This window comes from Mixophyes fleayi, chromosome 11, assembly GCF_038048845.1.
Source record: "Mixophyes fleayi isolate aMixFle1 chromosome 11, aMixFle1.hap1, whole genome shotgun sequence".
Classification (NCBI taxonomy): Eukaryota; Metazoa; Chordata; class Amphibia; order Anura; family Limnodynastidae; genus Mixophyes; species Mixophyes fleayi.
In genome coordinates this window covers 62307637-62322027 of record NC_134412.1, presented here as the reverse complement: position 1 = coordinate 62322027, position 14391 = coordinate 62307637, and the positions used below count along the sequence as shown (strand labels likewise).

Sequence of the window (14391 nt, the reverse complement as noted above, 5' to 3'; positions counted from 1 at the left end):
TAATCCACCTTTATACTACATCATAGATTGTGTCAGATATCTTAATACTGTCATGTAATGAGGATGTTGTGAATGTTGCTACATGCTTTTAATGAGAACTACTATATATATTATATAAGGTTTAGCTCTCTGTGTAATAGTCTTCACAGTACAGCCACGATTAAACACTGCTGCAGTGCTATACTCTGTACTGCAGATCTGTTAGTCACTGTTTGCCATTTGTAACCATTGATACTTGCATCTGTAGACATTATTGTGTTAGCATATAGATTCTTGCCATGGAGTTCCATTAGGAAATACAATAAATCTGTATTCTCTTAAAGCAGAGCCCATCTAAGAGCTGTATTTTCTTCTAGTGCCTTTATGTGGAGTCAGTACAATACCATCTTTTAGGACCAGATCTGCTACAGCTGAAAATAAGAAGATAAATATTAAACCCACCCATCCTGTCTCTTATGTCACCGGTGGAAAAAACTGACAGCATTCAGTAGGATGCTACATCCCCTATACCAGGCTTGGCTAACTTGTGGCACTCCAGGTGTTGTGAAACTACAAGCCCCAGCATGCTTTGCCAATATATAGCAGCTTATTGCTGGAAGGGTATGCTGGGACTTGTAGTTTCACAACACCTGGTGTGCCACAGGTTAGCCATGCCTGCCCTATACTATTGAACAGCTCCTCGCTCATCACCTTCCTTTTGCTTAAAACTTCTTTGAATTATATAGTGCGATGACATCCAATCAGGTGCTGCCACATATAAAGCCGCACCTCCAAACTACGCCCAGGTTGTGTCGTTGTATGCGGTTCAGGGAAGGTGAAGAACAGAGTTATTCAGTAAGGCAGCATATGAAGTACTTATTGCAAATAATAACTGTGGGCACATGTGACATCTCAGGATTTAATCCGTGCTTTCTTTTCAAAAGATTGTGTTTGTAATAGCGCAAAACCTCTAAAACCAGAGTTGGTTTTAATCAGTGTTTGCTCATTTTCTCAGTGCATAGTGCTTACTGTGAATGTTACAAATACTTATCAGAATAGAGCGACTAACACAATTATTCTATTGCTCCAGCAGTTCAGAATCTCGGCAGACCATATTGGCTTACTCTGTCTCCCATGTATATCTGGCTTCTGATATTTCTCATGCAGCCCCATAAGGAAGAGAGGTTTCTCTTTCCTATCTACCCACTGATCTGTTTGTCTGGGGCCGTGGCACTCTCTGCACTACAGGTAATGTACGTTTATCTATGTTTGTGTATGCTGGGTCACATTCATTTCTTACACTTCTACGTCTTCTCTATGTTCTATATGATTTATTATTTTTTCACTTAAAAACTTCTAGTAGTAATTTTTTTTAAAGAAATGCTTATACTTTTGAAACTTGAGGATTTTAAAGGAAATGCATTTTGTTTGCAAATTACCTGACAACAGCTGACAATGTACGCAGTGCATTGATTTATTACCTGGCTTTACCAAGTGCTGAGACACTGTATTCATGTTTAAACTACTTACTGTTGTTGGACACGTTCGGCGTAAAGCCAAGAAAACCTTCAACGCTCGGCTCTGTGGGTTTTAGTGGTGGGTCCAAATGTATCCTCCTTTGGCTTTTTGGACTCCTTGTTGAACTAATCCCAATCCTGAGGAACAACAACATTTACTTATATTTGTTGATTACAGATCATTGGGAAATTATATAAAATTGAACTTTCAAGACCATTTAATAAGCTTTGACACAAGAAATACAAATAAACGTGAATGTTGTTATTTAATACACACACTTTACTTTTTTGCTTCATTTGCAAAAATAAGAATCAAACCCAACAGTGAAAACCTTTGGGGAGCAGGAGGGTGTGGCAGAAGGAAGTACCTACCTAGTCTAATAGGTTACAGACATTAGACATTTGTATACAAGCCCTGATATAGAGACCATTGTTTTCCATTTTAGGTTGCATTGAACTAATTTGCTGCATTGGTTTGATCCATCTTATGAATGTAAATTCGATAATACTTTAGAAAAGGATGTTTGGATTGGATAATGGATTGCGGTATTTAGGATCTGGTTACGTATATAGCAATCCTGTTTAATAACAGGGTTCAATTTTAAGTTCAGGAGAGCCAGTGTTATTGGTATAGATACAAACTTATTGATAAGATGAAATATTTTTTTTTGTGCTTGGACATTTCCAAAGGATACGAGTTCAGAAACCTATCGCCTCAAAAATCAGTTGATCAGTGTCTCCTACACTCAAACATTCCCTAGTAACTCACTCTCTCTCTCTCTTCTGGACCTCTGTGCTGCCTGTGACAAGGTTTACCACTCCTCATACAAACACTGCATTCCTTAGGTGTTTAGGATATTCTGGTTCTCATCCTAGCTTTCAAACCGCCACTTCATTGTTTGTTTCTCTGCATTCACCTGCTCTGCGCTTCCTCAGTCAGTGTACCACTAGGATCTGTCCTAGGCCATCTAGGGTTATTAAAACTTGGAGAAAACCCTGGAGGTCTAGGCCCAGAGTGATCACCATTCCAGCTAGTTGAGTTGTGGGGCTGCAGACTTATTTGGATGAAGTTGTCTCCACTTAAGGTGTTGGAGTCCTTCTGTGTTTAAAATGACTTTGTTCTCACAATTCTTTGTCCTCATCACTTATTTGTAAGGTGCCACAGATTCTGCAGCACTGGGCAGTTGAATACAACATAACAATTAAATGAATGAATACACATAAGTATAATAAGGAAGACAATTAAGCGTAAAAGCAGACGTGTGGTGCAAAATCCAAGTATGATTAATGCTCCAGCAATTACAGGTAGCACAAAATCAAGTATAAATTGTGTATGAGTAAACAATCAGCAGTGCTCACACAAATAATTCAGCATTGGGCATCACAGGGGCAAAGGGGGTAGTTAGACATGAGACATAGGGTAGAGAGGACTCTGCCTGTGAGAACCCATGCGGGTGGGAAAACTCCTTTGTAGTGTTTTCCGTGGCTGCTCCTTGTTATGAAGGAAGCTCTTTCCCACCTTCTTGCTAATGTAGCTCTGGATAGAATCAAAATAGTGGGAAAAATTCTGAAATCTGTTTGGCATTTCGGGACTATTTTCTAATTATGGAAAATGATTTTCCCTTTCACTGTGAATTACTTCGGAAGTAGTTTGCAGTGCCAATTTGTGTGGGGTTTTTTTCCCCAGCTTGTTTGGGGACATAGTGAACTCAGAGCCTTTCACCTTCCTGGTGATTGAAAGCTGAGTTGTGGCTTTGCCGCAGCTTTAGCACACAGCTACCATCTGGTTTGGTTCCAGGCTCTGCCCTCAACATTTACTTTACAACTGCTGTTTGGGGTTAACAATAAGAAGTGTATATTTTATACTCTCTATTATCAGTACTGTCAATGTCTAAATGTCTGCCTGGGATATTTAGGTAAGTGTGTGTTTATATAAACACAGACCATTTTTAATTCCTATCTCACAGCATTTTTTTTAATCCAGGTCAGTGACTTGTGGGATGGGCTGTATCTGAAACATTACACCATTGCGTATATCACCTTTACTACAACATCCCAGCAAAGCCATTTTGGTTTAGTTTGCACTATAAATGTTGCTAAAGATTTAAATGCTTAAGAAGGGACTCAAAATGGGTTTATTGTGAGACGGACAAAAGCACTCACCCTGTTAAATTTGTAGATGTTTAACCTGTGGCTAACTAAGTGTTATTGGGGAGTAATTGCTGGAGTAACTATGATTGATTGCCCATCACTGACTCACAAGTACAGGTTTAAGACCGTAGACAGAAATAATTGGAAGAAAGCCTCTGCGATTATACTTACAGGAACTTTATACCTTCACAAGATTTTAGTTTCTTGGTATATCTTGGGCTCTCCAAGGCCTGGGATGAAGGTTAGGCAGAATAGGCAACTGCTTTGGGGGCAATAAAGTTTGGGGCATGGATCCAGCAATGAGTGCTTTTCCTGCTTAGAAATATCAGTAGGATACATTGTAACCTAGCCGGTAGATGATGATGATGATGATGATAAAAAAAAAATAAAAAATCAAATCAACACAGTTTGGGTTACAAACTTCATATTCTGACATCACTTCCTGGAAGTGCTGATTGAACATTATGGGTCTGATTCATGTTGGAACGTCAGTCTGTTTGAGTGCTGTATCTTGAATGAAATTGCTCTGCAGGTACAATTGTGATAGCGCTTCAGTTTGTCAGAAAGTAAAAGGCCTTTTTAAACATTACTGGAGACACTACAAAGTGGTACAAAATACATATGAAAATAGGGCACGTTCTTACCTGATACTTGGATCCAATTTCTCTCCTTCAAGATGCCTGGGACACATACATAGATTGTATCCGTGTTGGGGGAAGGCAGGCACATGGGCGTGCAGCCCTGTACGTTTATCTCACCGATGAGTAAATATAAAGCTTGCACTCTTGTAGAGCATTTCTCCGATGTGCCAGGTTTCATTTTTTGGCCCTGGGATTTGTCGAGGCTTGCCATATTTTTATTATAGTTTATTTATAAGCCGCCAAAAGGGGTACACAGTGGGGGAGGAGTAAGCAAATACAGATTAAAATTACAGATGCTCACTGACCCCTGTGAACTGGTTTTGGATCTGGATTAGCTTCGTGTTCTGGTTTTGGCAAAACCGCCCTCGTGTGTTTTGATTTTGGATCTGTATTTTTTTTAGACATTATTATTAACCTCAATAACACTAATTTCAAGTCATTTGCAGTCAATTTTGGCCACCTCACAGGTCACAATATTATTGTCATACACTTTCGCACAAATACTGCAGCGACCTGGCTAGATGGTAAGCGACAGAGCAATGACTCAAAACACACAGCAGTTCCTAGCACATCTAGGACACATTGGCACACAGCAGTGGCAGAAAAGAAAAATGGTGAAGATGGAATTGTCCTTGGGTCCGCCCTTCCTCCCACCCTCCATTATGTTGCACCTTAAAAAGGAATCCAAAATTTGCGAGATCCAACGACGTAACGATGATGTGTTGCCTCTTTTTCAATTCCTAAAGCACGCGAAAGTACCGAGTCGGCTCGGTACTCGGATCTGCTAACTTTGGATGTGTTCAGTTCTCGGGGAACATCTCTAATTAAAACCCTTGGCAAACAGAGAACAAATGACATTGTGAGGCAGAACAGGACAACAATGGGTGTTAGGGCATGACAATTATACAGTGAATGAGTTGCATAGGTGGGAGTGGGAAAAGCCAGGTAGCATATTGGCATGAAGAGTCAGGGCATGGTCGTAACGAATGGGCTAGAGGTGCAGAAGAAGACCTAAGGGTATATTTGCTAAACTGCGGGTTTGGAAAAGTGGAGATGTTGCCTATAGCAACCAATCAGATTCTAGCTGTCATTTTGTAGAATGTACTAAATAAATGACAGCTAAAATCTGATTGGTTGCTATAGGCAACATCTCCACTTTTTCAAACCTGCAATTTAGTAAATATACCCCCTAGAGACCAGGCAGGAGGTGATTGGCATGATGTGATAACATGAGGAAATAGGGCCCTGCTGGTGGAGATTACAATTTAGTGTCTATCATCTGGTGTCAGTAAATTGTAATGTCTGAGAGAGGTAAGTCTCTTTGTTTCATGTTTGTAATCGCAGGTATATTGTGAATTCCAAATAGATTTTATTTGTTCTGTCTACACATAATTTCAACTCTGTTTACTTTTTGGGGAATGGCACAAACCACATGTATATGTTGTGCACATTTAGAGCATTCTATTGGAATAGTAATAAAACTGGACACTATTGAACAAGCTGATATTACATAGTGGGAGAGAGATGTGAGGATATGGTCGGGGACTCGCATCTTTCAATTTAAAATCCGCTTTTCTTTTTCATCATGGCTAAATAAGATGAGTGCAGTATTTTTAGTTTTGGGGCCAAAATAATGACTTTGAATGAAAATGATGTAGAAATATGTAAAGCAGATTCATTGGTCCAGGTTCACGTGCAAAGTCCATATTGCAATCACACAGTCTGACATACTTATACTTACAAATTGTTATATTCCAAAGAACAACATGTTTGCTTGGAAACGTGATCATAATGTATTTGTTTTTATCTCATAACATGATGTGATGCAAAAAAAGGGAGTTAAACTTTGAATAGGTTTGTACATGAACATCACTACAATAAATGTTGTTGCACTGTAAATGCATTTAGGTTTTGTAATGGTGAACTTTCTCTTATTTGTCATGTTTATTTTTTTTGTTGCCCCAAGAGTTAGTTAACCAGTAAAAATGTTGCTAAGAACCTGGGAATGATTATTGAAACGGAACGAAAATAACATCAAATGATGTGTCAATTAAAAGAATTGGCTGTGCAAAATTAAGTGCATTTATCATCAACCCTAGTTGCAATTGAGGGATGTCGAACATATGGAAATTCTCATTGCACTTATAAGGTGTCCTTTTCAACAGCTGGAAGATGGGATACTTTGTTTAGGTCAAATTCTGTTTACTCACAAAGACAACTCCACTTACAGTGTAACACAGGCAAACATTACACATTTCACTAGGTTTGTCATGGCATAATGAAGCCCTGGACTGCATTTCGGAGTCAATTTCACTAACAGCGTATCCCTTACCACTATTGGGAGCATAAAGGTATAGGTGTCAAAAGCATTGCTTGATGAGTCATTGCTTCAAAAGGACAAGATAAAGCCATTGTCATGTCCACTTACAGGGGCATCTTGAAGATTACTTTACTGGGGTTCTTCTCTGTCACGTTTCATGGAAACCATAGACATCTTAGTTCAGTTTTTTGACAAATGGTGAATCTATGATGTGTACAACACCCCAAATACATCTTCCTTCTTTAACGGAAGAAAAAGCGCCTGCAGCTATACTCCCAAAACCTTTTCTTGCATAGGATGTGCAGATCAAATACACCTAATGGGCTGTTAGATTTTATTTATTGACTTTAAATAAATCTAAAGGTTCTCTTTCACCAAAGCTTCTGTTCTGGCTGACTACTCTCTAACATACCTTACAGGAAATACCATCTAATCTGTTGCCCTTACGAGATTATTCATTTTTAATACACATCACTTGTCAGGTGACCACTTTAACTGACTGCTTTATTTATTCTTCTGCGTCACCTTATGTAAACAGTGTCCCGATGCGGTGGCTACGTATCTTTCTATGCTGTCCCATGTACATAGCCAGTTATCAATAACACTTCGTCATTCCACCACTGTGCTCAGGGACCGTTTCCTATGGTTCTTGGCTGGCTCGAACGATAAGGGATGATAAGATGGAGCCATGGTCAATTATTTTTACATTATAGTCCAAGTACCTTTTTACTCGAGATAAAGAGAGCAAGATAGAAAATACAAATATTCCCTAATTCGTACCAGAGAAGATTTCAGATGGAAAGTACACATCCACTTATAGATGTACTGGGTTGAAGATGATTCTTAACCTTTTCAAAGTGAAACATAAGACCATGTTGTAGCACTGTTTTATTTTGTAACGTTGCTATTTTCCATCCATGTAATAAAATTGCTGTACAGTGGCTGACCGGAGGATGCATTCATCAGAACAATAGGATGTTTACAGTGTGCAATGGAAAATGTCTGACAATAACAGACCAGGCTCTGTCATTTACTATATTGTGCGGCTTTTGTAAATCATAAAGAGTTTTCTGACAGTGATCACATAAAATCTAACCTGTTCCCTGCTAGAAAATAAATAATTTCCTCCTTTAGACATTGTTTTTTTAGCTCTAAATTTCAGGTGGATCGAATCCCTTGAGAATTGAAATGTCCTTTTAAAAGCTCGAGTGCTGCATTTTAAACATGGAGGGCCGCAGTCCAGATTCTTGCTAGAAGTGGCCACTTCATGGGTTTGGGGTACATTGCAAACATTGAGAGCCAAATTCAATTTGCCAGCAGGGATGCAATTAGAAATAAAAGCAGGACTATAAAGAGGAAGCGGAGAAGTGAATAGACCTGAAGTAGAGCCGGAGTGTTCCATAAACCATTGCAGAAACAAACTGGTTAAAGATGTCTGTCAGCAAGAGGCGGAAATGTGGATCCTGCTTTTAAAATAGAGTTAAAGGAACAGCAGAGATTTGATTTGTTGTCAGGAAACTGGAACTGTCTTTGCACTTTTCTTTGTAGATGGAGAGATGTGTCTTCTAGTAGATGTTGGTCTTGATTTGGATATATAAAAATAAAACACAGGCAACAGCATAACCGTGTTCCACTATCTTTTTTTGCATATGTGATTTCAAAGTTTTTAGAAATGCATTAAACTGGCAACTACACATTCCAAATGTGCATAAAAACTGTCAAGCACTGTCTATTTCTAGCAAAGAAGAAAAAATATTTCTATTACCGACAAAGTGTAGAATCCAGGCATTTAACACAGTGTATAATTCATATTATATGAAAGAAAATGGTGTTGCATGAAAATTATTTGCTATATCGCCCTTCTGTGTACACATCTTTATACCCAAAGATCCTTCACAATCCCGTGGCACTCTCAGTAGACAGTCAGTGAGTTACATAGCATTGCCTCCTGTCAAATTATATATATTATTATTATTATTATTATTATTATAAATAGTGTTTAGGTTGGGTCTAGTGTTTCCAATTCTCACGTAAAAAAAAATTCGTGGGATATGTCTGTCATACTTTGCCTAACAAAAAAGGCATGACTAGATTTTACACTATTCCTATGACATGATATTACTAAAGCAAATTGTGGATCCAGACCTCCCTAACCCATAACCTACCAGTTATAACTCACACCCCACCTTCAAACACCCACTGTACTCTGAGTCTTGTCAGGCCCCCATAGAACTCCCTGTATTGCTGGACAATCACACCCCAAACACTTCTCCCACTTCCCTTATTTCGTTCTATCCTTACTCCCAAACTTCTCTTCCTCCTCTTCCTACTCCCAACTTGATCCCAACTCCATAGTCTCTGCCTCCTTGCCTCTCCCACCTACTTTCTCTGCTTCCACCTTCTAGCCCATTGCTATTTTCAGCCGCAGCTTAGGCTTACCCACCAGTGGTGTAAGTAGATCTAAGATTACCATTACACACCCACTGTTGGGGTGTTAATAATTTAGCCAGCTGTTTGCGTCTCTTTGCATCTCTTTCAGTTACCCGAATAGGCAGTCCTTTCCATGCCAAGTCATTTTATATCATTAATGCTGACTGGGCCGAGCCATGGCTCTATTCCATCAGTACCAGAGTCATTACATGTTTTTTCTTTAAATAGTTCTAGTTGTCAACTTAGATGCAAAGCCATGGGATGTGTGTGGCATAGTGAGTTCTACAGAATTGCAGCAGTCCATGTTAAGGGATCCCCAGATCCCTGTAAAATATATCCAATATATTACAATAAACAATCTTTCTTGAAATTAATTTGATAAAATGAGACCGTAAAAAGTTGTTTCCAGTGCTCTCTATGCATCACATTGTCCTGGTTATGGAGGTGTTTCGGAGTTTCACTAGTATTGTCTTTATTATATTTAATAAGGTATTGTCTAGTTGTTGTGTAGAATAATAAATATCTCTACTTTCCCATGTTTTTATGTAAGAGTGGAAATAGAAAAAGCTCTTAATGCATTAATGACGTTGATGATGTTACTGTAATAAATGGTGACATGTACATTTTCAAATTGTGTGTAAAAAGGTATTTATTACATGTACAAGTTGATGTTAAAGGATATCTAAACTTAAATACAAGCGGACTTGTAGAAAACAACTGCTAATAACATTCACACACAAATGTGTGAAAGTTTCATAAGCTCATCGGTACTGATCATATTTGAAATAAAGTTATGACCGTACTGGGAGCGTTTTCCTTACACATGGGAAACTTTCCATCAGAATTACAAGTGAAGGACACTGCAGCTAGCTTCTCTCACCTACCTCTTGGAGTAAAGGCTGAGAATAGAAAACTATACATTATCCTCATCTGCACAAGCAAATGTTAATACAGTGTGAAATATCTCTCTAGTTTTTTTTCTCTTGCGTTTGTGAATGTTATTACCAACTTGTATATATGTCAACTTGTATGTAAGGTTTAGTTGTTGTTTAATATTGCACATGGACGCGCTATAAGCATTTTATTATACAATTGAACAGCATGTCAAATTGTTTAGTCTTAAACCCACTTGTTGCTGTTCTTAATGTCCTTTTGAGTTCACTTTGATATAACGTTATGTTTTTCTTTCTTTCTCTCTATAGAAATGTTACCACTTTTTATTCCAGAGATATCGTTTAGAGCATTACACAGTTTCTTCCAACTGGCTTGCACTTGGTACTGTGCTACTATTTGGTATCCTTTCTTTTTCCCGCTCCATAGCCTTGTTCAGAGGTGAGCTTACAGTGTCTTGTATTATAGGTACACGGTTATCTCTCTAGAAACACTATGTGGGCGCCACTGCAAATATCAAACCTCTATGGGGTTGGCGAAGAGAAATCCGCTATGTTACATCATGGCAGAGTGCCTTCACGACCGTTCCGGAGACACTCAGTGGCTAATTGAATATGGCCCTTGGTGTGGTTGATTTAACTTTTAACAGCCTTAAGCCAAAACAACTAACCTTTTGAATGAGAACAGCTAGGAGACCAACTTAGTATAAATTATAGAAGATTGCTGATTACCAAACAAATCAAATACATTTTAATGATTTAGACACAATGTATATTTTATTGCCCACATAAAATATGCACATGTGTAAAAAATTGTATTACATTTATATTTGGCAGTTAATAGTGTGTAAGCCTTCTTAACCTATACAAAGTTGGTCTCCTGTTCCTTCCGCTCTCAAAAGTTAGTAATTTTGGCTTTGGATGGCATAAAGGTGCAGACAGTGTAAGCTGGACAGCTGGGCATAATTTACCACCCTGGTCAGTGAAAATGGGACTTGAAGCCAATGTTATTAGTAGAGCACAAATAGGAAGGTTGGGATTGTTTTCCAGGTGAAACACTGCTGAAGCAACCTGGAATCTATAGGTAGCACATAAACAAAATTACAAACCTATTTATCTACATGAGCTGGGTACATTTAGATTTAACAAAACCAAAAAAGTAGAGAGCCTCTTTATTTACATGCCAAAGTATGGATGAATTGGTAGGGTCGTAGACAGGGTCAGGGCCAGTGAAGTTACTGTAGCTCTTTATTAAATAAATGGTAGTAAAGATATGGGAGGGGATTCAGCTGTGTATACTGTAGTATGCAAGAATATTTGTGAAAATGTCCTTTGTGATTGGATCAAGCTGCTGGGCATGCTGTAAATAAAGGTTAATCCATCTTGGCACCTCCGTTCCGCCAGTAATGTTACAATTACAGATAATATTGAATTGTTGAATGCATTTTAAAGTTTGATGTTTTAGTGTTCTTAAATGTCGCCAGGTGTTTTTTTTTTTTTTTTTTTACAGATAAGTTATTCCTATTATTAGCTCAACATAGTGTAGTATTGTAATGCAGTAACTGATTAGGAGGTATTGGCATTTTTAATAGATCCTGTAACATAGAAAAAGCCCATGTTAATGAAGCATTTGGTCTGAGGCCAAGCAGGTGGATGGCGTTCGCTTCACCACCAGGTTCCTTTAAAATGCACACCATGGGGTCCCTGAGCCCTACTCAGAGCGAACATCCGTGATGCTAAATAATAATATGCAAATTACCTGTAGTGCATGCTTGTTTAAGAAATCTGTTCTCTTTGAACTCTAAGGGAGAATGAACTGGACATGCCTTTGCCTGTGTTGGACCAATCAAATATAGTCCGGATTGGTGCAGCCTATCTCCTCTACCAGATTGGCTGTAGCTTAAACATCCACCAGGATTGGTGCAGGATTTCAAATGCTTATTTGAATTTATGGAATTTTTGGGTTTATATAAAGAGCACTTCCTGCTGCATCTCACTGTCTCTTGCCTGGACGGTTCTAACTACAGGACAGGCTCCTGTTTGGCTTATCACAGGTTTGTGCATTCTCCACAGACTTGGCTACCTTGTGCACCTGCAAAATACAGGAGGACACTGGATTAGGGCCCTGCTGGCAGTGAAGTGAATACTGTGGCTCAAAGATTGGGACCATTGCTTCAAGGGGGAACCAGTGAATATAGCCTCTATAGGCTTTTTGTGGGGTGAACCCCCCCCCCTGGCTTTTGTTAACTGTAGTTATTTTTAAGTATGTGTGTGTGTTTCTATATATCTATTTTGTATATAAAATAAAATGCATTTGTACTTTCCCAGTTATTTGGGATTCCAAGACTTATAGAAGGCAAAATATCTACATATAAGCCCGGTATTTTTAGAGTTCCAGAAGGAACGACTGTACCATCAAGACATTTCTAAACCCCAAAATTTAAACCATAAAGGTAACATACATGGTTCAGTTTTAACCTGATATTTACTGCAGCTCTGTTAAAGTATTCTCTCCAACCCAGTATAGACTGCTGTAACTCCTCCCATATTTTTATGATCTTATCTTAATGGGTTATGAAGCAGGTCAAAAAGCTGAAACTGCAGTCTCTTATGCTGTGGTGACATAAGTGGCCCTTCCAATATGCATGAATCTATTCATCTACACAAGCTTAAAGACTTGTTCTGCAGAAATGCTCCATCTGCAGGGACAGGCTGGGCTGGGGGGAAGGTGGCCAGTCCTATATTGGGTTATCTTGTACTGGGTCACCTGCATTTTTTTCCTTTAAAATGTTCCTAATAGAATACTGAGTCGAGTCTTTTCCCCCCTGGCTAAAATTTGCCAGCCCTCCCCTGTCCATCTTTCTGCTTTGACAGAGAAGCACCTCCCTCCAAACATGCCAACAGAGAAGTTAAAGAGCATGCTTGACATATTTAGTATAAAAACATTTCAGTATACAGTCATGGCCAAAAGTTTTGAGAATGACACAAATATTATTTTTCACAAAGTCTGCTACCTCAGTTTTTATGATGGGGATTTACTCCAGTCTTTGCCATGACAATGAACTTTATCCCAAAAACATTTCCACTGCATTTCTGCCCTGCCACAAAAGGACCAGCTGACATTGGGTCAGTGATTCTCAGGTGAGTGTGTTGACGAGGACAAGGCTAGAGATCACTCTGTCAAGCTGATTGGGTTAGAATAAAAGATTTGAAAGCTTTAAAAGGAGTGTGGTACTTGAAATCAGTGTTCTTCTTCTGTTGACCATGGTTATCTGCAAGGAAACATGTGCAGTCATCATTGCTTTGCACAAAAAGGGCTTCTTAGGCAAGGATATTGCTGCTAGTAAGATTGCACCTAAATCAACCATTTATCGGATCATCAAGAACTTCAAGGAGAGAGGTTCAATAGTTGTGAAAAAAAGACTAGCACCAGGACCGTCTCCTACAGTTGATTCAGCTGCAGGATCTGGGCACCACCAGTGCAGAGCTTGCTCAGGAATGGCATCAGGCAGGTGTGAGTGCATCTGCACTCACAGTGAGGCAAAGACTTTTTGAGGATGGCCCGATGTCAAGAAGGCCAGCAAAGAAGACACTTCTCTCCAGGAAAATCATCAGGGACACACTGATATTCTGCAAAAGGTACAGGGTTTGAACTGCTGAGGACTGGGGCAAAGTAATTTCTCTGATGAATTCCCTTTCAGATTGTTTGGGGCATCTGGTAAAAATGCTTGTCCAGAGAAGAAAAGGTGAGCGCTACCATCAGTCCTGTGTCATGCCAACAGTAAAGCATTCTGAGACCATTCATGTGTGGCGTTGCTTCTCAGCCAAGGGAGTGGGTTCACTCAGAATTTTGCCTAAGATCACTGTCATGAATAAAGACTGGTACCAAGAGCAACTTCTCCCAACCATCCAAGAACAGTTTGGTGATGAACAATGCCTTTTCCAGCATGATGGAACACCTTGCAAATGTGATAACGAAGTGGCTCAGGGATCAAAACATTAAAATTTTGGGTCCATGGCCAGGAAACTCCCCAAACCTTAATCCCATTAAGAACTTGTGGTCAATCCTCAAGAGGTGGGTGGACAAACAAAACCCCACAAATTCTGACAACTCCAAGCATTAATTAGTCAAGAATGTTCGGTCATCGGTCAGTATGTGGCCCGGAAGATGATTGGCAGCATGCCAGGGCGAATTGCAGAGGTCTTCAAAAAAAAAAAAAAGGGTCAGCACTGCAAATATTGACTCTTTGCATAAACTTAATGTATTGGTCGATAAAAGCCTTTGATACTTATGAAATGCTTGCAATTTTACTTCAGTATACCATAGCAACATCTGACAAAAAGATCTAAAAACACTGAAGCAGCAAACTTTGTGAAAACCAATACTGGTGTTATTCTCAAAACTTTTGGCCATGACTGTATTATTATGCACCTCCGTAATACACGTTGATATATACTTTTAT

The 14391-nt window shown here is 39.1% G+C and overlaps 1 protein-coding gene across 2 annotated transcripts in view; it reads left to right on the top strand.

Moving 5' to 3' along the window:
* ALG9 (ALG9 alpha-1,2-mannosyltransferase) overlaps window positions 1–14391 on the top strand; it is a 90798-nt gene that overhangs the window by 29761 nt on the left and 46646 nt on the right. Inside the window, exons 10-11 of one of the 2 annotated variants that reach the window (XM_075190914.1) lie at window positions 1073–1227; window positions 10241–10370. In XM_075190914.1, coding sequence (XP_075047015.1) covers window positions 1073–1227; window positions 10241–10370 — 285 coding nt within the window. Of the gene's footprint in view, window positions 1–1069; window positions 1228–10240; window positions 10371–14391 lie in introns of both variants that reach the window. The other variant, XM_075190913.1, reaches the window with a different exon arrangement.